The 27,916-nt window shown below is 40.5% G+C and overlaps 1 protein-coding gene across 9 annotated transcripts in view; it reads left to right on the forward strand.

The window, feature by feature from the left end:
* ATP10B (ATPase phospholipid transporting 10B (putative)) overlaps nt 1-27,916 on the forward strand; it is a 391,956-nt gene that overhangs the window by 137,797 nt on the left and 226,243 nt on the right. For 7 of the 9 annotated variants that reach the window (XM_027606553.2, XM_027606554.2, XM_027606555.2 and 4 more), the window contains exons 3-4: nt 10,055-10,349; nt 11,542-11,736. In XM_027606553.2, coding sequence (XP_027462354.2) covers nt 10,075-10,349; nt 11,542-11,736 — 470 coding nt within the window. In that variant the 5' untranslated portion in view covers nt 10,055-10,074. Of the gene's footprint in view, nt 1-10,054; nt 10,350-10,928; nt 11,108-11,541; nt 11,737-15,834; nt 16,489-27,916 lie in introns of those variants that run through there. The other 2 variants (XM_027606549.2, XM_027606548.2) reach the window with 2 other exon arrangements.

The following is a 27,916-nucleotide window of genomic DNA, read 5'->3' on the forward strand; positions in this document are numbered from 1 at the left end:
TGGATTGAGAAAATACATAATAGCAAAAACTTACCATGACATCAGTAATGCTCTTAAATTTGCAATAAATCCATTTCAACCGTATCTGCTACACTTAAAAGTAGTGGCTCACATTTGCAACAACACAGATGGAACTAGAGAGTATAATGCTAAGCGAATTAAATCAGTCAGAGAAAGACAAATACTATATGATTTCACTCATATGTAGAATTTAAGAAACAAAACAAACAAGCAAAAGGAAAAAAAAGATAAGAGAGGCAAACCAAAGAACAGGGTCTTAACTATAGAGAACAAACTGAAGGTTATCAGAAGGGAGGTGGGTTCACACCAGTCAGAATGGCTAAAATTAACAAGTCAGGGAACGACAGATGTTGGCGGGGATGTGGAGAAAGGGGAACCCTCCTACACTGTTGGTGGGAATGCAAGCTGGTGCAACCCCTCTGGAAAACAGTATGGAGGTTCCTCAAACAGTTGAAATTAGAGCTACCATTCGATCCAGCAATTGCACTACTGGGTATTTACCCCAAAGATACAAATGTAGGGACCCGAAGGGGTACGTGCACCCCAATGTTTATAGCAGCAATGTCCACAATAGCCAAACTGTGGAAAGAGCCAAGATGTCCATCGACAGATGAATGGATAAAGAAGATGTGGTATATATACACAATGGAATATTATGCAGCCATCAAAAGGAATGAGATCTTGCCATTTGCAACGACGTGGATGGAACTGGAGGGTGTTATGCTTAGTGAAATAAGTCAATCAGAGAAAGACATGTATCATATGACCTCAATGATATGAGGAATTCTTAATCTCAGGAACAAACTGAGTGTTACTGGAGTGGTTGGGGGTGGGAGGCATAGGGTGGCTGGGTGATAGACATTGGGGAGGGTATGTGCTACGGTGAGCGCTGTGAATTGCGCAAGACTGTTGAATCACAGATCTGTACTTCTGAAACAAATAACGCAACATATTTTAAGAAAAAAGAAAAAGAAGAAGATAGCAGGAGAGGAAGAATGAAGGGGAGTAAGTCAGAGGGGGAGACGAACCAGGAGGGATGATGGACTCTGAAAAACAAACTGAGGGTTCTAGAGGGGAGGAGGGTAGGGGGATGGGTTAGCCTGGTGATGGGTATTAAAGAGGGCACATTCTGCATGGAGCACTGGGTGTTATGAACAAACAATGAATCATGGAACACTACACCAAAACAAATGATGTAATATATGGTGATTAACATAACAATAAAAATTTTTTAAAAAAGGGAGGTGGGTGAGGGGAGGCGTTAAATAGCTGATGGGGATTAAGGAATGCATTTGTCGTGGTGAACACAGGGTCAAGTACGGAACTGTTGAATTATTATATTGTATACCTGAAACTATTATAACACTGTATGTTAAGTAAGTGAAATTAAAAGAAAAACTTAAAAGAAAAAAAGTAGCGGTTCACATATGTATGCAGCATATGATGTGTTCTATCTACAGACTATGCTTGGAGCACATATGAATTCTCTAATATCTTATTATCATTAGCCTTAACTCAGGGTAGCATCTAAGGACCAGAGTTTAGGGATCATTCTCTTGGCCTCAAATTTGAAGGAGGGCACCCAAATAGGTCAGAGTGTTTAGAAAGTGTAAAATCCCTTTCTTCAGCTAACAGGAAATAATGACAGGTCTGATCATATCCTAATTGCCACACTGGCACATTGCCCTAGTAGCCCTCAGTGGATTAATCCTATACCCAATTCTATGAAGAAATGTCATTTAATTTGGGACCTGGTAGAGACCACCAATTCTCACCAAAGTTTCTATATGTTCGCCCACATAGCTGAGATTAGACCATGTGGCTGATTCTGGCCATTTGACTATGAGCAAAGTAATGTAGTTCACTTTTACAACCCTGTTATGGCTCTATTTAAAGCCACATGTTGAGATCATGAGACAGAGGGAGCCTGGACCCCTGAGCCGCTGGATTGAGAAGAGTTACTTTGGAGCTGCAAACCCTTCATAAGTTGTGCTAAGCCACTGAGATTTGGGGCTTCATCTCACAGCCTGGCCTACGACCTAGCCTGACTAATATACTAGGCAAAGCATGAAGAAACGGCCTTCAAGGGAGAGGAACTACTAACCACCTAGATTCTCACACATGTGTGCGCACACACACACACACACACAGGGGTGGTGGTAGGCAGGGGAGGTGGAGAAAGAAAGCTTGGAGTATTTGAGAATGTGGAATAAGAAGAAAAGGGGTAGGGAGGAGCTGGGTCACATGAAGTATAATGTAGGCCACAGTGAGAAGTCTGGGTTTTATACAAAACAATCATAATCATTGAGAGCATTAAGAGACCTGGCATGATCTGATTTGCACTTTAAAAAAACAACTTTGGCTGTTAGGAGGAAACTAGGTTGGAAACGGGGCAAACGAGGATGCAGGAAGCTGATAGGAGTCTGTGCAGTAGTCCATTCAAGAGACAATAATGTCTTTTATTATATTGGAAGCAGTAGAAATGTTGAGCAGATGGATTTGAAAAAGATTTAGAAGATGAAAATGGGTAGAATTTAAAAATAGATTGGCTGTTCATCAAAAAAAATGAATTTTTACCATTTGCAACAACATGGATGAACTAGAGGGTATTATGCTAAGCAAAGTAAGTCAGTCAGAGAAAGACAGATATCTTATGATTTCACTCATATGTGGAATTTGAGAAACAAAACAGATGAACACAGGGGAAGAGAGGGGAAAAATAAAATAAGACGATATCAGAGAGGGAGACAAACCATAAGAGACTCTTAGCTTATAAGAAACAAACTGAAGTTTGCCTGAAGGGAAGCAGCTGGGAGGGTGGGGTAACTGGGTGATGGGCATTAAGGAGGGCGCTTGATGTAATGAGCGCTGGGTGTTCTATGCAACTGATGCATCACTAAATTCTACCTCTGAAACTAATAATATACTATATGTTAATTGATTTTAAATAAAATTTTAAAAAATAGATTGACTATAGCAAATGAAGGGAAAATCAAAGATAACTTCCAGGTCATTTGGGTAAAGGGAGATGCTACTCATAGGAATGGGGGCTTCTGGAACCAAAGTGAATTTTGGAGAGGAACCAAAGTGAATTTTGGAGAGGACCCAAAGCTTTAGAAAGGTTAATGCTGAGATACCTAGAAAAGAAGAGAAGATGGCAAAGAAGCAGTGTGATACTCTTGTCCAAAACTCATGAGAGAGGTCTGAGCTCCAAATACACTTAATGGGAGACCAACTTACTGGGTACCTGGTGATGCCCTAAACTCCAATGAACCTGGGGAGTAATGACGTAGAGCATAGCAGACCATAGAACTTTCTTCTTGTCTGTTTAAGAAACAACTGCTGTCCTTGAAAGTCTGTTGGAGTAAGGCTCTTATGGACCACGATGCTAAGAAAAAATCGGTAAACTGCATTCACAAAAAAGACTAGTGATGGAGACTGAGCGTGGTATGCTATTAATACTTGAGTTCTATAAAGATCTACCCTCTGATCATTCCCACAAAAACCCATTCTGTAGGATTTCATTTGTCACGTGTTTTCATTACCTTCTACAGAAGTACGTCCTTCAAATTAAATTTCATCTAAGGTGATTGCTATTTCCTTCTCACTCTGCCTTTTCCCTTTCAAACTGGTCCCTGCTCTCACCAGCCTCCAAAAGCCACAATCCCTACCCCACCCTGTGCAAGGGCCTCAGATGCATTTCTTTTATTTTTAATTTTATTTTATTATGTTATGTTAGTCACCATACATTACATCATTAGTTTTTGATGTAGTGTTCCATGATTCATTGTTTGCGTATAACACCCAGTCCTCCATTCAATACGTGCCCTCCTTAATACCCATCACCGGGCTAACCCATGCCCCCACTCCCCTTCCCTCTAAAACCCTCCATTTGTTTCTCAGAGTCCATAGTCTCTCATGGTTCTCAGACGCATTTATTTTTTTTTTTTAAAGATTTTATTTATTTGAGAGAGAGAGAATGAGGGAGAGAGAGCACATGAGAAGGGGGAGGGTCAGAGGGAGAAGCAGATTCCCTGCTGAGCAGGGAGCCCAACGCGGGACTCAATCCAGGGACTCCAGGATCATGACCTGAGCCGAAGGCAGTCGCTTAACCAACTGAGCCACCCAGGCGCCCTCAGACACATTTCTTATTCAATATTTCTTTCTCTCTGGAGGAAGTCAGCATCTGGCATCCTAATTATAGGACACGTTTTGTAGCCAGTGAATGAAGCACAATCACAGTTCTTGCTCTTCCCATTGGGAAGGACAGAGCACTTTCTGGTACTTACAAGAACTGATTGCACACAGCAGCCTTATGTGGAATCCTGTAGCTGAGTACAAGCCAAATGAAGGCTCTGATGTTCAGCCCTCCTCAAGGCTTCTAGCCTCTCTGAATTCCACTGAAGAATAAGGTCTCCCCTTGGGCCATTCCTTTCCCAAGAAGGCCTTACCAAACTTTCCCAGGCAGGTTCCGGAACTGGAAGCCCTAGTGAGGGCTTTTAAACTGTGATTTCTGTTTTGTGGCCTGCAACTAAACATACTTCCCTGAATCTAAAATGCCATCAATTTAATAATATGTTGTGAGGGTAAAAAGAAAAAAATATTACCATATCAATTATGTGACATATCCTAGGTTCAAAACATTAAAATGTGAAAAAATAAAAAAAAGTACATCTTGGATTCTAATAAATAGAGGTTTTTCTGACAAGGAGGAGGAAGAGTTTCCAGAGAGTAATCATTCTATTCCCCTTTTTTTTCTCCATCTGTAAAATGGGTATGGATAAAAGAGGTGGAAGACTACATAAAAGTAGTGGCCATTTCCTTGAGAAAACCCTATCAGAGTAAGTGGGGAAAAAACAAAATGAATAGGGAGTTGGTAATAAGTTTGTTGTATTGCAAATTTTTCCTTGATCTAGTAGAATATTTGGGAAATGGATAGGATGCAGGTTCTCTGGATTTTTTTTTTTTATTTAATTCAGGCTTGATGAAAAACCTTTTGTTGCTGCTGCCTTTGTTGTTTTGACGCTTCTGTGGGAAACAAACAAAAAACTTGCAAAACATGTTAGCAGTATTTCTTGCATTAGAAGGTAAGCATCAAATAATGAAAATGACTGACACTTTCTCTATAATTGGTAATGTTTCTGAACCTGGTTCCAAGAATAGGAAAGAGAGATATAGAAGGTCTAGGACAATGTTGTGATAATGGGCCAAGAGTTTTTATTTCAATAAAAGTAGGTCCATGTTAGTGCCTATGAAAAATAATTGTGTATCAAACCCCTAACTTCAGATATCAGTGTTTTATCAGAGTTATAGTCAGTGTTATATCAGTATAAAAGTCAATATTTAAGCTTTTAAAACATGAGTTGACTTAAAATATATTACATTTAATAAAATAAATGATCGTTGGGTATGGCAAAAATTGAAAAGGTGATTCAAGAATGATTGCAATTTGGGGAAAACTGATATAACTGATTGATTTAAGGACATACTAACCCCTGACTATTCTAAGGTGGTTATTGTTTGTTAACTAGGTGTCTAACAAGAAATTATTTTGTGAGATTTATACATTTTACAGCTCTCAGGGTAGAGGGTTTTAAAAACCCCTGTGGCTAACTGAAGGCCAAACTTTCTTAGATTCCAATTAATTCTAATATTAAGATAGGGTACTGCTTATCAAGAATCTAAGTGTAGACTAAATTTAATTTTATAGTTGTTGTTTTGGGGTTTTTTTTTCCCCCTTCATTGTCCTGCCCAACTGATATACTTTTTGAAGAACTGGACATGAAGGGAAAATAATTCTCCAGTCTCCACTTATTACTGCTTTCTAGCCTTACTTGAATTTTCTTTCCATTTTTAAAATCAATATTTGCTCTAGCCACAGGACACTTGTAAATGTGGCTTCTTCCTAGGATGCTCTCTTACTTCCAGACATATACACACTACACACATACACTTATCCCATCCAATTACCTCTCATTCATCCCCCTGATCTCAGCTCAAAACCCTGCCTCTTCAGGGACAAGGTCACATCCCTCTGTAATGCAATCACATTGCACCCTGTTCTCCTTTGTGACACTTACCATGGTTGATGAATATACAGTTGACCCTTGAAGAGCATGGGGGCTAGGGGTACAGGCACCCCACATAGTCAAAAATCCACATATAACTACTAATAACCTACTGTTGACTGGAAGCCTTTTGGATAACAAGCAGTCAATTAGCAGATATTTTGTATGTTATATGTATTATATACTGTATTCTTTTTTTAATGTTTTTATTAACATATAACGTAGTATTTGCTTCAGGGGTACAGGTCTGTGATTCATCAGTCTTACACAATTCACAGTGTTCACCATAGCACATACCCTCCCCAGTGTCCACCACCCAGCCACCCCATCCCTCCCACCCCCCTCCACTCCAGCAACCCTCAGTTTGTTTCCTGAGATTAAGAGTCTCTTATGGTTTGTCTCACTCTCTAGTTTTGTTTTGTTTCGTTTTTCCCTCCCTTCCCCTATGATTCTCTGTGTTGTTTCTCAAATTCCTCAAATCAGTGAGATCATATGATACTTATATATACTGTATTCTTAGAACAAAGTAAACTTGAGAAAAAATATTATTTAAAGAATCATAAGAGAAAATACATTTACAGTACTATGCTGTATTGAAAAAAATCTACATATAAGCGCACACATGGTTCAAACCCATATTGTTCAAGAGTCAACTTTACATTTATTTCTATGAGTGTGTGTTTAGCTTCTGTCAGCCCCACTAGAGTGCAAGCTCCAGAAGAAGAGATGGATGTGTAGGTTTTACTTAGTACAAAACAAGAGTTCAATAAGTATTTTTTCATTTGAAGAATGACTGGTTGATTGATCCCTAACAGTGAAAATGGAATTTGCTCAAGATGGGGTTTACTTGGCTCATTAAAATAAAAAAAGGAAAGACCTGGGGTTAATTGGAATGTGGGCCAGGCAAGATGGAGAAAATTGGGGAACAAGAACAGGATTTCTCAGTAAACTGTAATTAACTCAGTATGTTAGGCTAATGGTTCACCAAATAGAAATGTACCCCCCTACCATCTAGAGGACATTCTGCCCAGGGAAAAATGATAGTGGTGCTGGAAAGAATTACTACCTCAAGCCAGAGGGATCTGAGTGTGAATTAGCAAAACCAGAAATTTCTCAAGTTTATTCGCGGGAGGTGCCATTTCAGAAAATTAGAAGGAGAGAAAGACTTTATAACTGGATGGACCTTGTAGAGTTGCTTCAGACATGCCCCTCCCTTTATGCAAGCAGTAATAAACCACACCTCAGATAAAAGGATTACACAATCCCCCCTTGTTTTCTGATCTACTTTTGGAAAGAAGTAGCTTACTTGGAAGAAAGAGGAAGCAGTGGGTTAAGGAGCTGCCTTCCTATCCGGTCTTGGCTCCACCTAGCCCATTCTACTATGCTTCTGCCAGAACAAAGCCTGGGATTCACATCTCGGGTCAGGTGGTTTCCCTGCCTAAAACTCTTCAGGACTCCATTCTACTCTCATCGTAACAGCCTTAACAAGCCATCTGGCCTTGCCTGTCCCTCCAGCCTCAGCTTTTGCTCTTTTTCTCCCTCACTTCTTGTGCTGTACAGAGCAATCCTATGAACTTTGTTCCTAGAACCAGTTCTTCTACCTGGAACATTCCTGCACAACCTTCCTACTTAGCTAAGTGTGTATATGTATTATGTATACACACACATATACAAACATGGACATTATTTTCTGAACTATTAAAACATCTTGCCCCTTTACCCATAACTACTTTAGGATGAATTTCCTAGGACAAGAACATTTTCTTATATAAGCACAATATAATTATTATAATAGGGAAATTTGACATTATAAAATACTATTACTAATCTTCAAATCATTTTTAAATTTTATGGCTTGTCCATTTATGTCCTTTATACCTATTTTATCTCCCCCAGGCCAGGATCCAACCCAGGATCACACATTACATTTACTTACCATATCTTTTTAGTCCGTTTTAATCAGAAATAGTTCCTCTGCCTTTCTTTGACCTTTGACATTTAATACCTTTAACATAAGCTATTTATTTTGTAAAATAATCCCCAGCTTGAGGTTTCTCAATGTTTCCTTGTGACTACCGTAGAAATGATGCCATGTCCTTGGTACATCATAACAGGAGGCACAGAATGCCTGGTTATACCATATTGGTGATTTTGCTTTAATCTCTTGGGTTAAGTGGTGCCTGCCATGTTTCTTTACTACAGTGATTCTTTTTTTACCATTGTAATTAATAATTTTGGGGAAAGATACTTGGAAACTATGGAAATACTCAGTTCTTCATCAAACTTAAGTCTACTTGTTTGGCATCCATTTTACATCTGCTTTATTTTTAAGAAAGCTTACTTTACAGTGTGAATAAAGAGAAGCAAAGAATATGATACAAAAAATGAACTTTTTAAAGCACCCCACCTAAAATACCTGCATCTCCCGTATCAATCCAGTCTTCCTTTTTGAAGCCCTTATTACCTAAAATTGAGAGAAGTCTGATATGTATGGCGTTAGCCATGGCAAGATTCTCGTTTGCATTTTCAACTCTATTCATGAATTATCTTTTCATTTCCTTTTCTTTTACAATAATAAAAAAATTCATGAAAGGGATATTTTTTTATAACGAGAAAGAAGATATACAATATTATTTCTGGCTTACCATATGTCATAATATTGCTTTTGGTCACATTATGATAGGCATTATAATTGCATTTGTTTTTTTCATGCTTGCTACAAGGGCTCACTTAAGACTCTGAAGAGCTCTTCTGGATTGAAAATCACTTGGATTGATTAAACTCATGAGGAGAATTATGATAAGGGTCAGATCATATGGGCATCAGGAAGGTAAAATATTACCATTTAAACTAGAAATGGAACTTTTTTTCCTTTAAAGAATCATATTTTCAATGACAGGTGAGGTTGCTCATTGTAAGATTAATAATAACTGATGTTCATTTGTCCATTTATTCAAAAGAAAATCATCCTGTGAGCCTAAGTGAGAAGCACCATTATATATAACTTCTCACAAAAGATATCTTTGAATAATATCCTTCAGGATATCCTCATTTTATTTAATAAATAAAATATATATTTTATTTATTATTTATTAACCTCTCTTCATACATGTAAGAATGGCCAGAGGGAAACTTGATGGCTTGCTTACAGGTTCCATTAAAAGAGCTCAGGAACTGGAATATCCTAGATAAAGCAGTATTTGTCCCCCAACTAGGAGGATCATCTGAAAAAGTGCTCGGTTTCAGAAACCACCAAATGGAGTTGGAGAGGAAGGAAAGGGTCTCCCACCCTCACCCCCAGTCAACTACGTTAAAAAAAAAAAGTGGTGTCCACGGAATGACATTCTGTACAGCCCCAGTCACCTCAAGCCAAAGTTTCCTAGGAAAGAAACTGTCTTCTCCGTCCCACCTATTACTCTCATTTGAGGTTCTGACCACAAACAAGGTTCTCCAAAATATCAGTACCAGAAAATTTTAGAGCTAAAGAATACCTTCCCCTTTACGATACGGCTCAGCATACTTTTATGTACTATGTAATTTATTCCTTACAAAAGGCTTGTGAAAAAAGAATAAGACGAGTTTTCCTCATATTACAGAGAGGACACTGAAGACTGTGAAGGTGAAGGGACCGCTCAGTTTTAGGAACAAGCCACAGAGAGCATTCTGACCTCTGGGGGTCATAGCCCACAGGGCCATACTTTTCCTGATAAGCCTAACAAGGTCATCAGCACCCTCCCCGGATCTTAAACCCTCTCATGGTACTTATCAGGGTGCTAGTTGTATATTATTTATATGATTATTTGCTTTATGTCTCTCACTCTTGAACATATGGTTTATGGGGATTGAACCTATTTGGCTCACATTGTATCCCAGAATCTACCTTGAATGGATAGGTGGACAAGTGGGTGAGTCAGTATACCACATATTTTCTTCTGACCATGGCAACTTCCTGTGTCTGTTTTCAGACCGTAGCTTGCTGCCAGAAATGACCTTCTCAGTGGACTCATCTTGGCAGCGGTGGCAGTGGCGAGTCAGAGATGGCCTCCCCCAGTCTCCATCAGAAGCCACACCACTGTTGTCCCAAGATAAAAGGAGGCAAAGCTACAACCTGACACAGCAGCGGGTCGTGTTCCCCAACAACAGCATGTGCCACCAAGATTGGGCCGAGGTCTCCTGGAGATACTCCAGCAACAGAATCTGCACGACCAAATATACCTTCCTCACCTTCTTGCCTCAGAATCTCTTTGAGCAGTTTCATAGGTACACAACTTCTTGGCCAAGTAATATGTGCTTTAACCAAGTATTTGCCAGTATTTCTTTTTTTTTTTTTAAAGATTTTATTTATTTATTCATGAGAGACAGACAGAGAGAGAGAGAGGGGCAGAGGGAGAAGCAGGCTCCCAAGGAGCAGGGAGCCCGATGCGGGACTCGATCCCAGGACCCTGGGATCATGACCTGAGCCGAAGGCAGACGCTTAACCATCTGAGCCACCCAGGCGCCCTTTGCCAGTATTTCTGAAACAAAGATGCTGCCCTCTGGGCCACATTGCCTTTAATACCCAAATGCATAAACCTTGAAAAAACTTGTCATTCATTTGCTCATTCATTCATTCAATAAATATTAGATTCTACTCTGTGTTAGGCCATGCATTAGCTGCTAGAGATACATGAGGGGAAGAAATGAGAGAGATTGTCCTGACTGTATTTTCTAGTGAAAGAGACATTAATTTTAAGAATTATATAAATTGATATAAAATTAGAACTTAGATAGATACTTCCAAGGAGAGGTATATGGTGATCTTAGAGTGAATAAGAGGGAGATCTGGCCTAGTTAAGAAAGTCAGAAAAGTCTTCCCGGAGGAAGTGATAATTGAAGTATAACCTGAAAGAAGAGAATGCATTAACTGGGTAAAAACAGAAGTCAGGAAGGGAGCCAGGGGAATGTTCCTGCCAACAGATCTTCATGTGCAAAGGCATAGTGGCAAGAAGGAGCAAGATGCACTTGGAAAACTTAAAAATGTAAGCCATAATTTCAAGATAATACATGCAAGATCATCTTTTATTTATAAAGCAAAATATATCAATAGATATCATCCTAAATTTTGTAATTACTATTACAAGCTTATCATTTATTGAGCAACTATTATGATTGAGAACCCTCTACTGTGTATGTAACAAATATCCTTTGTAATATTTATATGAGCTCTTTAAAGTAGTTAGTACTATTCCAATTTTATACATGTTGAAACAAGCTCCAGAAGGTCACACAACTAGTGAACAATTTGAGTTTGAATATATCTGGGATTTGGCTTCAAAGCACTTACCATAATTCCAGGTGACACTGAAAGAGAATGTCATTTTAGTTAGTAAGGGCCAACAATAGGGAAGAAATAGTGTGGAAAGTGTATTTTCCTCTCCATGGTTTTCACTCACACTTCGCTTGCTCCTTCCAGGTGGGCTAACCTCTATTTCCTGTTCCTGGTGATTCTGAACTGGATGCCCTCCATGGAAGTTTTCCACAGAGAAATCACCATGTTACCATTGGCCATTGTGCTGTTCATCATCATGGTCAAGGATGGCATGGAGGACTTCAAGAGACATCGTTTTGATAGAGAGATCAACTGCTCCAACATCTGGATATATGAAAGGTAAGAGAAATAATTCTTCTGTTTGCTTTCTTGCCAATAGGATATGCAAACTCATCTGCATTTCAAAGGATTGGTCTCTCTTCTCACATTTTATTTTCTTAAGTTCACTTAATTCAGTGATTCTCAACCAGGGCAGTTTTTCCCAGCAGGGAACATTTGACAATGCCTGGAGACATTTTTGGCTGCCATATAGGGAAGGAATTTGCCAATGGCATGTAGTAGATAAAGCAGAAAGATGATGCTAAACATCTTACAATATACAGGGTAGCCCTCCACAACAAATAATGTCAGTAGTGCTGAGATTTAGATACCTTAATTTAACATGTGTAAACACTCAAATTATTAAATACAAGAATATTCCATTATTAAGAGTAGGGTTGAAACCTCAAGAATTGATGTCTAGAATTGACTGGATCATCTTGGGATACCAAGTTTAAGAGCAGCTCTTTGGAGAGTGACAGGCAGTGTCTCCCAAACAAGAAAATGTGTAACACTTTTAAAGCATCTGAGGCTTCTTTTTTTTCTCTTTAAATTTTTTATTGTTATGTTAATCACCATACATTATATCATTACTTTTTGATGTAGTGTTCCATGATTCACTGTTTGTGCATAACACCCAGTGCTCCACGCAGAACGTGCCCTCTTTAATACCCATCACCAGGCTAACCCATCCCCCCACCCCCTCCCCTCTAGAACCCTCAGTTTGTTTTTCAGAGTCCATCATCTCTCATGGTTCATCTCCCCCTCCAATTCCCCCCCCCTTCATTCTTCCCCTCCTGCTATCTTCTTTTTTTTTCTTAACATATATTGCATTATTTGTTTCAGAGGTACAGATCTGTGATTCAACAGTATTGCACAATTCACAGCGCTCACCATAGGACATACCCTCCCCAATGTCTATCACCCAGCCACCCCATGCCTCCCACCCTCCCACCCCTCCAGCAACCCTCAGTTTGTTTCCTGAGATTAAGAATTCCTCATATCAGTGAGGTCATATGATACATGTCTTTCTCTGATTGACTTATTTCACTCAGCATAACACCCTCCAGTTCCATCCACATCGTTACAAGTGGCAAGATCTCATTCCTTTTGATGGCTGCATAATATTCCATTGTGTATGTATACCACATCTTCTTTATCCATTCATCTGTCGATGGACATCTTGGCTCTTTCCACAGTTTGGCTATTGTGGACATTGCTGCTATAAACATCGGGGTGCACATACCCCTTCGGATCCCTACATTTGTATCTTTGTGGTAAATACCCAGTAGTGCAATTGCTGGATCGGATGGTAGCTCTATTTTCAACTTTTTGAGGAACCTCCATACTGTTTTCCAGGGTGGTTGCACCAGCTTGCATTCCCACCAACAGTGTAGGAGGGTTCCCCTTTCTCCACATCCCCGCCAACATCTGTCGTTTCCTGACTTGTTAATTTTAGCCATTCTGACGGGTGTGAGGTGGTATCTCATTGAGGTTTTGATTTAGATTTCCCTGATGCCGAGCGATGTTGAGCACTTTTTCATGTGTCTTTTGGCCATTTGGATGTCTTCTTTGGAAAAATGTCTGTTCATGTCTTCTGCCCATTTCTTGATTGGATTATTTGTTCTTTGGGTGTTGAGTTTGATAAGTTCTTTATAGATTTTGGATACTAGCCCTTTATCATTTGCAAATATTTTCTCCCATTCTGTCGGTTGTCTTTTGGTTTTGTAGACTGTTTCCTTTGCTGTGCAAAAGATTTTATCTTGATGAAATCCCAATAGTTGTTTTTTTTAAAGATTTATTTGTTTATTTTGAGAGAGTGAGAATGAGAGAGAGAGAGAGAGAGCACATGAGAGGGGGTAGGGCCAGAGGGAGAAGCAGGTTCCTCGCTGAGCAGGAAGCCTGATGCGGGACTCAATCCCGGGACTCCAGGATCATGACCTGAGCCAAAGGCAGCCATTTAACCAAATGAGCCACCCAGGCACCCGCCAATAGTTCATTTTTGCCCTTGCTTCCCTTGCCTTTGGCGATGTTTCTAGGAAGAAGTTGCTGTGGCTGAGGTCGAAGAGGTTGATGCCTGTGTTCTCCTTTAGGATTTTGATGGACTCCTGTCTCCCATTTGGGTCTTTCAACTATTTTGAGTCTATTTTTGTGTGTGGTGTAAGGAAATGGTCCAGTTTCATTCTTCTGCAGGTGGCTGTCCAATTTTCCCAACACCATTTGTTGAAGAGACTGTCTTTTTTCCATTGGACATTCTTTCCTGCTTTGTCAAAGATGAGTTGACCATAGAGTTGAGGGTCCATTTCTGGGCTCTCTATTCTGTTCCATTGATCTATGTGTCTGTTTTTGTGCCAGTACCATACTGTCTTGATGATGACAGCTTTGTAATAGAGCTGAAAGTCCGGAATTGTGATGCCACCAGCTTTGCTTTTCTTTTTCAACATTCCTCTGGCTATTCGGGGTCTTTTTTGGTTTCATACAAATTTTAGGATTATTTGTTCCATTTCTTTGAAAAAAGTGGATGGTATTTTAATGGGGATTGCATTGAATGTGTAAATTGCTCTAGGTAGCATTGACATCTTCACAATGTTTGTTCTTCCAATCCATGAGCATGGAACGTTTTTCCACTTCTTTGTGTCTTCTTCAATTTCTTTCATGAGTATTTTATAGTTTTCTGAGTACAGATCCTTTGCCTCTTTGGTTAAATTTACTCCTAGGTATCTTATGGTTTTGGGTGCAATTGTAAATGGGATCGACTCCTTGATTTGTCTCTCTTCTCTCATGTTATTGGTGTATAGGAATGCCACTGATTTCTGTGCATTGATTTTATATCCTGCCACTTTACTGAATTCCTGTATGAGTTCTAGCAGTTTTGGGGTGGAGTCTTTTGGGTTTTCCACATAAAGTATCATATCATCTGCAAAGAGTGAGAGTTTGACTTCCTCCTTGCCGATTTGGATGCCTTTGATTTCTTTTTGTTGTCTGATTGCTGTGGCTAGGACTTCTAATCCTATGTTGAATAGCAGTGGTGATAGTGGACATCCCTGCCGCGTTCCTGACCTTAGGGGGAAAGCTCTCAGTTTTTCCCCATTGAGAATGATATTTGCTGTAGGTTTTTCATAGATGGCTTTTATGATATTGAGGTATGTACCCTCTATCCCTATACTCTGAGAGTTTTGATCAAGAAAGGATGCTGTACTTTGTCAAATGCTTTCTCTGCATCTATTGAGAGGATCATATGATTCTTGTTCTTTCTTTTGTTAATGTATTGTGTCACGTTGATTGATTTGCGGATGTTGAACCAACCTTGCAGCCCAGGGATAAATCCCACTTGGTCGTGGTGAATAATCCTTTTAATGTACTGTTGGATCCCATTGGCTAGGATTTTGGTGAGAATTTTTGCATCCATGTTCATCAAGGATATTGGTCTGTAATTCTCCTTTTTGATGGGGTCTTTGTCTGGGTGGGTGTCAAGGTAACGGTGGCCTCATAAAATGAGTTTAGAAGTTTTCCTTCCATTTCTATTTTTTGGAACAGTTTCAGGAGAATAGATATTAATTCTTCTTGAAATGTTTGGTAGAATTCCCCTGGGAAGCCATCTGGCCCAGGGCTTTTGTTTGTTGGGAGATTTTTGATGACTGCTTCAATTTCCTTAGTGGTTATAGGTCTGTTCAGGTTTTCTATTTCTTCCTGGTTCAGTTTTGGTAGTTGATACATCTCTAGGAATGCATCCATTTCTTCCAGATTATCTAATTTGCTGGCATAGAGTTGCTCATAATATGTTCTTATAATTGTTTGTATTTCTTTGGTGTTGGTTGTGATCTCTCCTCTTTCATTCATGATTTTGTTGATTTGGGTCCTTTCTCTTTTCTTTTTGAAAAGTCTGGCCAGGGGTTTATCAATCTTGTTAATTCTTTCAAAGAACCACCTCCTAGTTTCGTTGCTCTGTTCTACTGTTCTTTTGGTTTCTATTTCATTGAAGCATCTGAGGCTTCTTGTTTTTAAAACTTAACCAGTAGGTTTTAGGACCTAGAGTTGGCACACCTGTTCTTGGCTGCCTGAGTGGAAAAGGAAGATCCCCGTGGGTGACGTCGGTATTCCAACAGGAGGAGTCTCAACAGGTAGAAGGAAGTGGCCTGGCAGGTGTACACCTGTTCTCTGCAAGCTTTTTCCTTGTCATTTCTCACCTGGTGTTTGTAAACCAGCTTTTTATTTTTAATTTTCCTTTTGAAAGAAGAGAGAAAAATTTCCAGCAGCAAAGGCAAGTAAAAGATGTCAGGGACATGACTCACTGGCAGCTCAACAATGGAACTGATTAGGGAAAATACTCTTTTACGGGGAACTCATGTGCCGTGCTATGAGAATTAAAGAGACGGATTGAGCAGAGATGAGAAAGGAAGGGAAGAAAAGGTGGAAAAGGAAAGAAGACAAGAAACGAGTGGTAGTCTCCAACCTGCCCTCTGAAGGACGGTCCTACAAAGAGAATCCCAACAGGCATTATTGTGGAAATCAAATTAAGACCAGCAAGTACACTGTGTTGTCCTTCATACCCAAGAACATCTTTGAGCAGCTACACCGCTTTGCCAATCTCTATTTTCTGGGCATTGTGGTTCTGAATTTTGTCCCCGTGGTCAATGCTTTCCAGCCTGAGGTGAGCATGATACCTATCTGTATCATTCTGGCGGTCACTGCCATCAAGGATGCTTGGGAAGACCTCCGGAGGTACAAATCTGATAAAGTGATCAATAACCAAGAGTGTATCGTCTATAGCAGGTAAAACAAAACCCACTGGGGAGTCTTGTGGGCCTAGCTCTGATCTTTCTGTGGCTGTTGCCACTACTGCTACTGTTTATAGAGGAGATGGATTAGGGAGATAGAATTATTTTATTTCAGTGAAGCTGTTTAATTCTCCACAGTCAGAATTATGATCTAAAACAAAAAACCAGATTTAAAAAAAAAAAAAGGCTTGAATCTGTTGTTTATTTTTTTAAAGGATTTATTTATTTGTTTGTTTGTTTATTTATTTATTTATTTGAGAGAGAGAAAGAGAAAGAGTGCAAGCAGGGGGAGGGAGAGGGACAAGCAGATTCAGCACTGGGCACAGAGCCCAAGGCAGGGCTGATCTCCCAACCCTGAGATCATGACCTGAGCCAAAAACGAGAGTCATGCACTTAACAGACTGAGCCACCCAGGTACCCCTTGAATCCACTGTTTATTAAAATTAAGAGGTCTTTATTATGTGGCATTTTCTTTGGTGTTTCAAATGTGTTTAACATTAAGAATTTTGCATAAATTCTCATCCACTGTTAGTCCAGTGTGACTATGAGCACACTGGAGCATATTTGGAGACCTTTGGACAGAAGAGGCATCACTGTTTCTCAGGAGATATATAATAAATGCTCAATACGCAAGCTGCAGTTGCTTTATTTTTCAAACATAAAACTCATGTTAGCTCCATCATCAAGGCTTTCCTTAACATTTCTCTTTGATGTTGTCCCAACAAAAGCAAAAACAGTGAACCACCTGTCTTGCCACATTATTTAAAGTAATTTTAGACATGCTGTTGTTTTACAAAGGTTCCATTGAGGGTTGTTAGGGAAAGGACATTCTCTTGGTCAGCCATCTCCATATCCTTCTCTAGTGAAAGAGAAAAAGATAAGAGTTACTGTAGGTCTTAACTTTATGACTGCACATGTAGCCAGCAAAGAAGCAATGGAGTCAAGTCTGGGCTTACAGAGCAACCGCCCTGACCGAGCGCTTTCTGGGCTAGCAATCCGAAGCCTTTGATGATTGAGTCCCTAGCAGGGGAAGGCTTGACTTCTTGGCAGATAAGGAAATGTCCATCTCTTTCAAGGAACACCATCCCTCTGACTTTATCAACCCCAACTCAGCGGATGTTCTGCAGTCCCTCTGGTCACTCTTAGAATGAGAGGGGCTGGCTTCAAGGTGTGCACTGCAGCCATTTAGGGGCTTCCTTCAAAGGAGGTGTTATCTTCCCCAGGGACATGGAGGGTGACCAACTTGGAGCTGGCTGATGGAAGGGTTTATTAGAGACCATTGAATACACAGGACTCATTTATCTCCAGGGCACCTCTACAAAAAACTCAATGCCCTCACTCAGCATCAGATGTGCTTCTGTTCTCTGTGCTTGCAGGGCCACTGTTGCATGTCTAAAAAGTTCATCTGAAGCGTGCGCGCGCGCGCGCGCGTGTGTGTGTGTGTGTGTGTGTGTGTGTTCAGCTAAATCTAATTGTCTGGATTGTTGTTAGCACACTGAACACCTAGAGATGAGATTTAGTCATTCCTCGCCTTTGAATAATAAAACTATAAAGAGAGGGAAAATAATTGTCAGGTTGCCTTTCTTTGAAGAGACTGTCAACCAATCCACCCCATCACTCTTTGTTTGCTACTTTTCTCCTTTGTTGTTTTTCTCAGAGAAGACACACAGTGGTGAGCCAGGAAACTGGTTCTTTAGGGAAGAATGAGTGTGGACCTCAATTAGCCTGATCCTATTCTCGCTGATCTGCCAGAAACCCTCTGCCCTAAGCCTCCTAGAATCATGGGCCTGTTCTTGGGGATAATCTCAGTGTTGATCAGACCCTAGACTGACCTGGGCTGGGAGCTGGTCTGACATAGGCCAGGCTGTTGTTCTCTTCTCAAAATAGCTTCCAGGGAACAGCGAAAAACTGAGGTGACAGCAATCCTAGCACAAAGAGACCTCGGTCCACAGGTTCACTGGCAGCGAGGGACATGAGAGGTTTTATAGTAGCAGTATTTCCCAAAGTGTATTCAGTGGAATAATAGTGACAAAGAGATGGTCCCTGAAAAAAAAGACATTCATGATCAAAAAATAATATATTGGCCCTCCAAACCCATGTTCCATGAGGGAACTAAGAAAAGAGACACAGTAAAGAAATCTGCCCATCCTTAACTCAGTGTTGTTCCAAACTTATTTAACCTTGGAGATTTATTCTAACATATATTAACATCTCAGTTTGGTGAATTTTACCTTCTTCAATATAGCAAAATAATTGACTACAGGGCCAGGCAAGAAATTGAATGATTGAAACAGACTAATACAAAAAGAAAAGATACAAAAAGAAAAGCAATATTATCTGTGTACTAATAAGTGGGAACTGATCTTCAACATCAGTGCTAGGATGAGCTAGGGAATGGTAAGCACTGTGGCAAACAGGGAGACCCATGTTCTCATATCAGGAAGCAGAGCTGGCCACCATGTGGAAATATAGATCTAGTATTGCCAGATTTTCTGAATTTTATTAAAGGAACTTAGAAGTTAATATTTTTATTTTAAATAACCTGATATTTAAATGAAATAATCTAATACAACTTTTTCAAATACTTCATGCCTATTTTGTTTGGCCTGAAGTTCTTATTTTGCCTGTGAGCCCCTAATTTGCAAACTTGGCTTTAGCATCTAGTCCTAGGAATCTGGAGTCTCTGCAAAATAATAATTACATTCTTCTTTTGAGATTCATCTTCAGTGAGAGAACCTCTTAACGTCTTTGGGCAGGGATGGGTTGTGACTTTGAAGTGAGAATGCAGGCCTGGTATTCAGTAGGTCTAAACTTAAGGCCCAGATCTGTGACTGACTACTAATAAGAGTTTAGAAAAGTCATTTAAATCTCTGGATCTCAGTTTCTACTTTTGTAAGACTTGGGAGTCAGACTAGATCTTGTCCTGTAAAATGGGCTCTGAAAGAACAGAATCTACAACCAAAAAAATTTGAGAAATAGGACATACTTGATGTTTCCCTTGAATCTAACAATGCACATCAACATAATAAAAGTCCTAGGAGGACCCTCCCTAAGTAACCTGTCCAATTTTGTTTAACTCAGTTTGTCTGCTGAAATACTCTCTGCCGTAAAGAGCAGAAACCAACTCAAATTTAAACAACAAGCAGACTTGTTGGTTTAAGTCACTGCAAATGTTCTGCGGTGGGCAGGTGATCAGGTATAGTTCAGTCTGCATTCTAGATCTAGCACTTAGCTGTACTCTTCATTCAGTCTCCTCTGAATCATCTTGGTCCCGGGCAGACTTCCCCCATGGCAGTGAAATGGCTGCGGCAGCTCTAGCCTTCCTATCTACATGTGGTAACTCACAAAGGGAAAAAGAAAGGCACTTCTGGGAGCATTCTTGCAAGGTCAAGGAAGCTTACTTTCCAGACCCTTCTCACACCTCAGTGACCCTGATGGGTCACATGCCCATCCCTGAACCAGTCTCTGTGAGCAGGAGATGGGATTATGCGAACTAAATTTAACTGGACCACAGTTTAGCATGAAGACAATTTCCCTGAAAGTATATGTGCTAGCCAGACAAGATGTAAAACCCAATGTAAAAAATAATAATAATAATAAAGGTAGTTTCTAAGAGAAGGGGGAACAGATATTGGAGAGGCCACCTCTGTGTACTCAATACCATCATCTTAAAATATTTTTGAGCCTAGACTTTTTGTAAATGGCTTTGCACATATTAACAGGAGCATATACTCTGGGGGATATTCTGTACTATGTATCAGTAAGGTTCTTCCAACTCTGAAGTGGATTGATTCTATCAAAGACCCCAGAATAGGAAGCTAGGAAATTCTAGGTAAGTGTCACTTTATTACCTTAATTGATGGATGCTGAAGGACATTTCCTTTTGCCAAATATCAATGGCACACGATAGGATGTCAGGCAAAGAATACAAGATCCAAGAGGACAATTTTTGTTTTTTGAGAACAACGTAAAAGCTTGTAGCTCAAGCACTAGGTCTATTCATTTTGTCTCAGATTCACACATTTGAGAAATGATGCCTGTGTGTGTGTGTGTGTGTGTGTGTGTGTGTGTGTGTGTGTGTGTGTGTACACACATATACACAGGAGTGTAATTGAATACTAGGGCCCTTAGAATTTTGCTCAACCCAATCCCAGGCATCATGCAGCCCAGACTTGTTTATACTGTGAGAGACTCCTTTTGCAAACAGCAGAAGCCTTGTTAACAGAATTACAATCCTGTTAGAGCATTTTCTTTTAATATAGCAACTGTGCTTGTGGTCTAAAGGTGACCCATTAATCAGATTTATGGAATGACTTCAAGAAGAGATTAGCTTCAGAATTGTATTAGCTTGCTTTCTCCCAGGGCTCAGTTTAATGAATCTAGGAACCATACCCAGCAAGAGATTTCTATCCTTCCATTAGTAGGCTTAGTAAATTTTTATTGGTATTCAGAAAACATCCAGTAAGGAAGCACGGGTGTGAACTGAGGAGATCTGTGATGGGGTTCGTCCCCATATTATAATGAAACTAAAGCCCTCCAGTGTCTCAGCAGCAGCTGAGCACTCATTTGTTCCCAAATGTTTATTCGAGATCTAGTGGCCCTGCGTATATCCCAGGGGCTCTCAGTCCAGTGATCACAAGGAACTTGTAAACAGCCACAGTGTCCCATGCCTATGTACAAAGGGCCATAGTCATTAAGGGGATGAGGTGATGCATCTGCCTGCAGAAAACATCAAGGTCCAGGGAGGGCTTCCCTGAAGAGGTGACATTTCAGGAGGCATCAGAATATGAGCAGCATTTAAACAGGCAGAGGGAACACATTTTAGCTCATAGCCTGTTCATGTGTCAACTAAAGGTTGTATGTGTGACTTCTGCTGGCATCAAAAGACCAGATCAAGAAATGTCAGAAATTTAGAAGCGTGGCTCAGATTAGAAATTTTAAAATTCTGGCTCTTTTACTAATACTTCCTTGGAAGTCAGGTGGCTGCTATAACAGATGCTACAGGAGAGTAGCCAGTCTTCGGACAGCACAGCACAGAGGGCCTGAATTCCCAGCAGTGGCCGGCTCTCCTGGGAAGAAAGGAGCCTGGCCTGCAACCTGTTTTTATTTGTATGTCAGTCGCCTTTCATGCCAGAGCCCTCATTGGAAAGCCTGAGAATGCAGAAACCAGAAGTCCTGATCTGGGTCTGCCGCTACCAGTAGGACACCAGTGAAGCCACTAAAGCAGTTGGGGCCCCAATTGCCTCATCTTTAAATAGTGATCGTAATCTCTATGGTATATTTTGTGAAAAGACGCACAGTTGACGTGCAAGAGGGTTTGAAAAGAATAGAGCTATAGAAACAACTGTACAATGTGTGCCAAAGGAGGTTGAAAAATGAGTCTCAACAATGGCATTTAAAATGTGACCTCTTACTGGATGCTTGGCATCAAGGACTTTGGCATCAGACCTATAGGATTGTCCCAGAACTGCCACTCCACTACAGCTGGGACTATATGTAGTGACTCAATCACTTGAGCCTTCCTTGCAACCTCTGTAAAGTGGGAACAGTACTAGCCCCTAATTCTTAGGGTCCTGTGGATGGAATGAGATCATCTTTATAAAGATGTTTATAGTTTTATAGTTTATAGTTTATAAAGATGTTTAAAGTTTAACTCCCTGTCTGCACCATAAGTAGTACTAAGTAATTGTTTTCTTAATTTCCAGTGACTTCAACTCTAATTTTTTCACTGCCAGGCCCAGCCTGAGTCTTTAACTTTCATGCTACACTGTCCACACATGCAAGGGAGGAATCACTTATTTTAGTATTGAAAAACAAGGCTCTGCTCTCTCATTTCTATTCTCTGTGGCAGAATTTGAAACCTGAAATTAAGAAACCCCTCTGGAACCTAGCCCCCTTTCCCTCTCCTCCCTTTTCACAGTGTACCTGACCACACCCACACCAACACTTATATTCAGGCAAAGGATCCAGATGGCCTCAATTAGCCCAGAGCCGAGGGCACTTTGTCCAACCCAACTTCTAACATAGAGCAATGCATTAGAATATCTTATTTGTGTAGCTATTAATAAGGCAGCTGTTTGGGACCTATTTCACTATTATTTCCTCTAAATAACAGCTCTTGGAGAAACCCAAAGGAGATGAGATGGTTGATAAGACAGAATTCAGGCTTTGCCAGGGTTATTCTAACATCAAGACACATAAACACACCTTCACTCTAAAACTATCTCCCCAGGTTGTTGTGGGTACTAAATGAGAGAATGTATGTAAAATGCTTAGCATAGTGCCTGACATTCAGTAGCATTCAGAAAATGTTAGCTAAAATATTGCTGAAGAGAGTTCTCTAATCTTGATAGCCAAGAGTTACCAGGAGCTTGGCCCAAGAGGATTAAGGAAGAAATGCCACTGGCTGCCATTTGAAACCACATGAGAGAATACAAACTCTTTAGATAAAGAACTTGAACTCCAAGCTCTTGAATGTAACAAAATGGGCCTGAGGGAAGAATCTGAAAAATGCAGACAACAGAGAAACATCTAGTGTCATCTGAAGCATGACCATGAAAAGCACCCCTGGCAGGAGTTTACAGATCAGCAGCCCATTGCGTCCATCCCACACATCTTTGCTCTGCATTTGGCATCAGCAAACTAGGCTCTGCTCTGAAGCGTCAATTTTACAAGCACCCACCCTATTCCCACTGCCTCCCCGGAGCTCACAGAAGGCCATAAACTATTTGGGCCAATTCAACTTGTCGTTTCAGGATGGAATTCATTAGGTCTTCTCCAAAACTCAATGGATGGAGGAGTCATAAAACAAGAACCCAGGTGTCCCTGAAGCTCTGCCCTCATGTCAACAGGCATGATTTATATTTTGGCAGGTGAGGATTTATAGCCTCTGTTAAGGAGCTCACAATTCTAAAAGGTGAGGCTCCTATTGTCAACCCAGCTCCAGTTGTTTAGGTCACCAGCTTCTGAGGCTCCATCTGCTTCATACCTCACTCCCAAACAGAACCAAGAGACCACATCAAGCCACGAAGCTCCCATGGCTGTCACTTACATGTCCTGGTAGACACACCAATGTCACCTTAGGCGAGTTAGATAACCTTTCTGGGCCTGCTTTCTCATCTATGAAATGGAGATAATGGTAATAATAAAAGTTGTTTCATTATTAGGCAGCTAAATAGTAATGTAGCTTAAGTGCTGGACTGAAGGTAGATAAGCATATTGTGTTGTGTTGTGTTGTGTTGTATATTATCAGAAGTCTCCTCTGGTGAGTCCATAACCAAAAGAGATAGATTGGATGTTAAAATGGCTAAAGGTTAGGAAAAGCTTCCCTTCTGCTGCCTCATGTTCAAGACAAATCTACACAGAATCAGTTACTAAATATTTACCAAACACTTCCCCATATGCCAGTGATCCCCACCAGACCCTATGTAGGAACAGAAATATAAGGCTCAGGGGTCATCCTAGCTCTCCACAAGCTTATTACATTGTTGAAAGTAAAAGATACATCAGTTAGGAAATAAGACCACACTATATCAGGAAATGGGGCAAAGAGTGGTGCACCACTGATGTTCAGCGCCCAGCCATGAAGTGAAAAGTAGCATTTGGATATGCAGAGGCTCGAGGGAGGGCATTTGGGGTAACATCTCATGCCTTCAATACCTCCAGGCTGCTTCTCCTTAATCTGTGAATGTGACCTTGATGGATTGCCCTTGTGAGTCTCTTGTCCTCAAGCATGGTGTTTCCATGGCCATCACTGCTTTGTGCTTTTCCGTGCTCATTTCTGCTTTCTGTGTGTGACAGTCACGTGCACAAAGAGGTCAAGGAGTGGACTACCCCTTGGAGCTTCAGTACAAAGCTGGGACTCTCAGTATAAAGAAAGACTTTAATAACAAATGTGACTGGTTGTGTGAGGCCTCGTTGGCCTCTAGGTGAGGTCACATTAATACATATACCATACCCCAGGGATACTTAGCCCCAAACTGCTGATTTGGGACATGTCCTCCCACCCTAATTTCAAGTCTCCCCAGATATGCCTAAGCATCCTTAGATAGAGGGAATATCACAGTGTCCCCCAGTATTTCCAGCCAAGGCAGAAATCAAGGTACCCTACTATTCCTCTGGCCTCCACTGTCCCCTTCTGGTACTTTTCTTAGTCCTATAAGCCTGAAGCCCTTTCACTCTGGTCTGTAGCTGACAGCTGGATGCAGAGGGCAAGGAATAGCCAGGCAGGGGGCACTCATGACCCAGGCCCAGGCTGTCTTTAATGTAACTGCTTTAGCTTCTGTTCCATCTCCTAGAGCCAGGTCAGGGACAGAGGCCACACAACCCTTTATCCCTTTGTCCCTTTTCAAATCTTCTATACCCTCTTGCCAGTTTCCTCCCCCGGGGGGGGGAAAAAAAGAAAAAACACCCCATTCATATGAGATGATAAAAATAGACTTACACTGTCTCTATTCTACAGTCTCCACAGCGGTATCCCTGTTTGCTCCAAGCTAATAACAACTACAATGATAATCATAGCAGCAGTAAACGCCATTTGCTGTGCAGTCATTAAACACTTCTCATATATTATTTTAGTTAGCTCTCACTATAACCTATAGAATATATTTTAGTTGTCCTATTTGACAGATGAGTAAATTGGGGGTCAGACAGTTAAGCAGTGGATTCAGGGCAACACCACATGTAAGAAATAGTTCCAGGTTTCAAATCAGGCTCACCTGACTCCAAAGCTTATAACCACTCTCTGGTACTGCCTCTATGTTGACACACCACTGGCAAAACAATTGGGCATTACAAGGATTCCTGAGCCCGCCACAGGGCCCTGGTTCTCTTCTTTGGCACGATGGAAAGGGTAGAGGTTCCAGTGCAAACTTTGTTACTGTGTACCTTGGCCAGGTCACTCCTAGCCTCAATTTCCTTACCTGAATAATAGGAATAGAACTGAAAATCCATCAAATCCCTTCAGTCCTGATTTGTTGTTTGTTTGTTTTTTATTAAGACTTTATTTTTTTATTACGGCAGTCTTAGGTTGGTTCACAGCAAAATTAAGGGAAATGTACAGAGATTTCCCATATACCCCTAGCCCCCGCTCAGGCATAGCCTTCCTCATGATCAGCATCCCCCATCAGGGTGCTACATTTGTCACAATACATCATAATCACCCAAAGTCCACAGTTTACATTACAGCTCACTCTTGGTAGTTACATATTCTGTGCATTTGGACAAACGTATAGTGACATGTTTCCATCACTGTCGTGTCCTACAGAATCATTTCACTGCCTTAAAAATCCTCTGTGCTCTGCCTTTACATCTTTCTCCACCCCACCCCGTCCCAACCCCTGGCAACCCCTGATCTTTTTATGTCTCCATAGTTTTGCCTTTTTGGAATGTCACATAGTTGCAATCAAACAATATGTAGCCTTTCATATTGGCTTCTTTCACTTAGAAATGTGCATTTAAGGTTCCTCTCTGTCTTTTTGTCGCTTGATACCTCATTTGTTTTTAGTGCTGATTAATATTTTCATTGTTTGGATATACCACAGTTTGTCCATTTACCTACTGTAGGTCATCTTGCTTGCTTCCAAATTTGGGCAGTTATGAATAAAGCTGCTTTAAACATCCATGTGCAGGTTTTTGTATGGACATAAGTTTTTAACTCCTTTGGGTAAATACCAAGGAGCATGATTGATGGATTATGTGATAAAAGTATGTTTAGTTTTGTAAGAAACTGTTGAACTTTCTTCCAAAGTGGCTGTACCATTTCACATTCCCACCAGCAATGAATAGGGGTCCTTATTGTTCCACATCCTTGCCAGCACTCAGTGTTGTCAGAATTCTGGATTTTGGCTGTTCTAATAAGTATGTAGTGGTTTCTTATTGTTTTAATTTGCATTTCTCTGATGACATATGATCCAAAACATCTTTTCATATACTTATTTGCCAACTGTGTATCTCCTTTGGTGAGGAGTCTGTTCAGCTTTTTTGCCCATTTTTTAATTGGGTTGTTTATTTTCTTATTGTTGAGTTTTAAATTATTTGTATATTTTGGATTACAGTCCTTTATCAGATGTGTCTTTTGTAAGACACATATTTTCTCCTAGTCTGTGGTTGTGTTCTCATTCTCTTGACATTTCCTTTTGCAGAGCAGAGGTTTTTAATTTTAATGAAGTCCAGCTTATCAATTACTTCTTTCATGGATAGTGACTTTGGTGTTGTATCTAAAAAGTCATCACCATACACAGGGTCATCTGGATTTTCTCCTATGTTAACTTCTAAAAGTCTTAGAGTTTTGTGTTTTGCATTTAGGTCTATGATCCATTTTGAGTTATTTTGGGGGAAGAGTGTAAGGTCTGTGTCTAAATTCATTTGTTTGTCTGTGGACATCCAGTTCTAGCACCATTTGTTGAAAAGACTATCTTTGCTCCATTGTATTGTCTTTGGTCCTTTGTCAAAGATCAGTTGATTATATATGTGTCTATTTCTGAGTTCTCTCTTCTGTTCCATTGATCTGTTTATCTTTTCTTTCACCAATACCACCCTGTCTTGATTACTGCAGTTTGAAGTCCTGAAGTCAGGTAGCAGTAGTCCTCCAATTTTGTTCTCCTTTAATAGTGTTGGCTATTCTGGGTCTTTTGCTTCTTTATATCAACTTTAGAATCAGTGTGTCAACATCTGCAAATGAACTTGCTGGGCAGCACTGATTTTAAGGATATACTTTTCTGGGAGTTTGTGCCAGTAGCCAGAGCCTTAAGTCTTCAATCAGCTGGATTGAGTCCCTCTTTTCTGAACTTGGGCAAAAGGATTCAATTTTTAGAGTTTCCTGTGTTTGTATATTGTGTAGCTGGGCCCACACCATAAAATGCAATCATGGGCATAAAATGGGTGTCCCAATTGCATGAAGGAGAGAGTGCTGGGGCTGGGAGAGCAGGGAGTTAGCACTCCCCCTGATATTAATAATCATGTCGTCGTCGTCATCATCATCATCATCAAGGAAGCTTGTATTTATTGAGTACTTACCAAGTGCAAAGCCCTGAGCTCAGTCCCTTTCATGGGTCATGTCACCAATCCTTTCAACCACTCTCTGAGGCAAGCGCACACATTACTGCCAACTGAGAAAACAAAGGCTCTGCGAGGTTAAATAACTTGCCCAGGGTCACATGGGTAATAAGCTGTGAAGCTGGAATTCAAACCCACTCTTAACCCCTACACTACACTCACTCTCCCTGGCATTCCTCTTTCACCCTGGGGTAGTAATGCTGACCATTCTATGTCTGGCATTCAAGCTTCTAGAAGGAAGCTCATCATCCTGTTTTGAATAAGTCCCACAGACAACTAAACCTCCTGATAAATCCTCTCTACTCTAGTTCCTTGAAACTCTTTTTGTAAAACCCACACACTTGAGAAATGGAGCCTTAAGCATCCTC

Source organism: Zalophus californianus, chromosome 5, assembly GCF_009762305.2.
Source record: "Zalophus californianus isolate mZalCal1 chromosome 5, mZalCal1.pri.v2, whole genome shotgun sequence".
NCBI lineage: Eukaryota > Metazoa > Chordata > Mammalia > Carnivora > Otariidae > Zalophus > Zalophus californianus.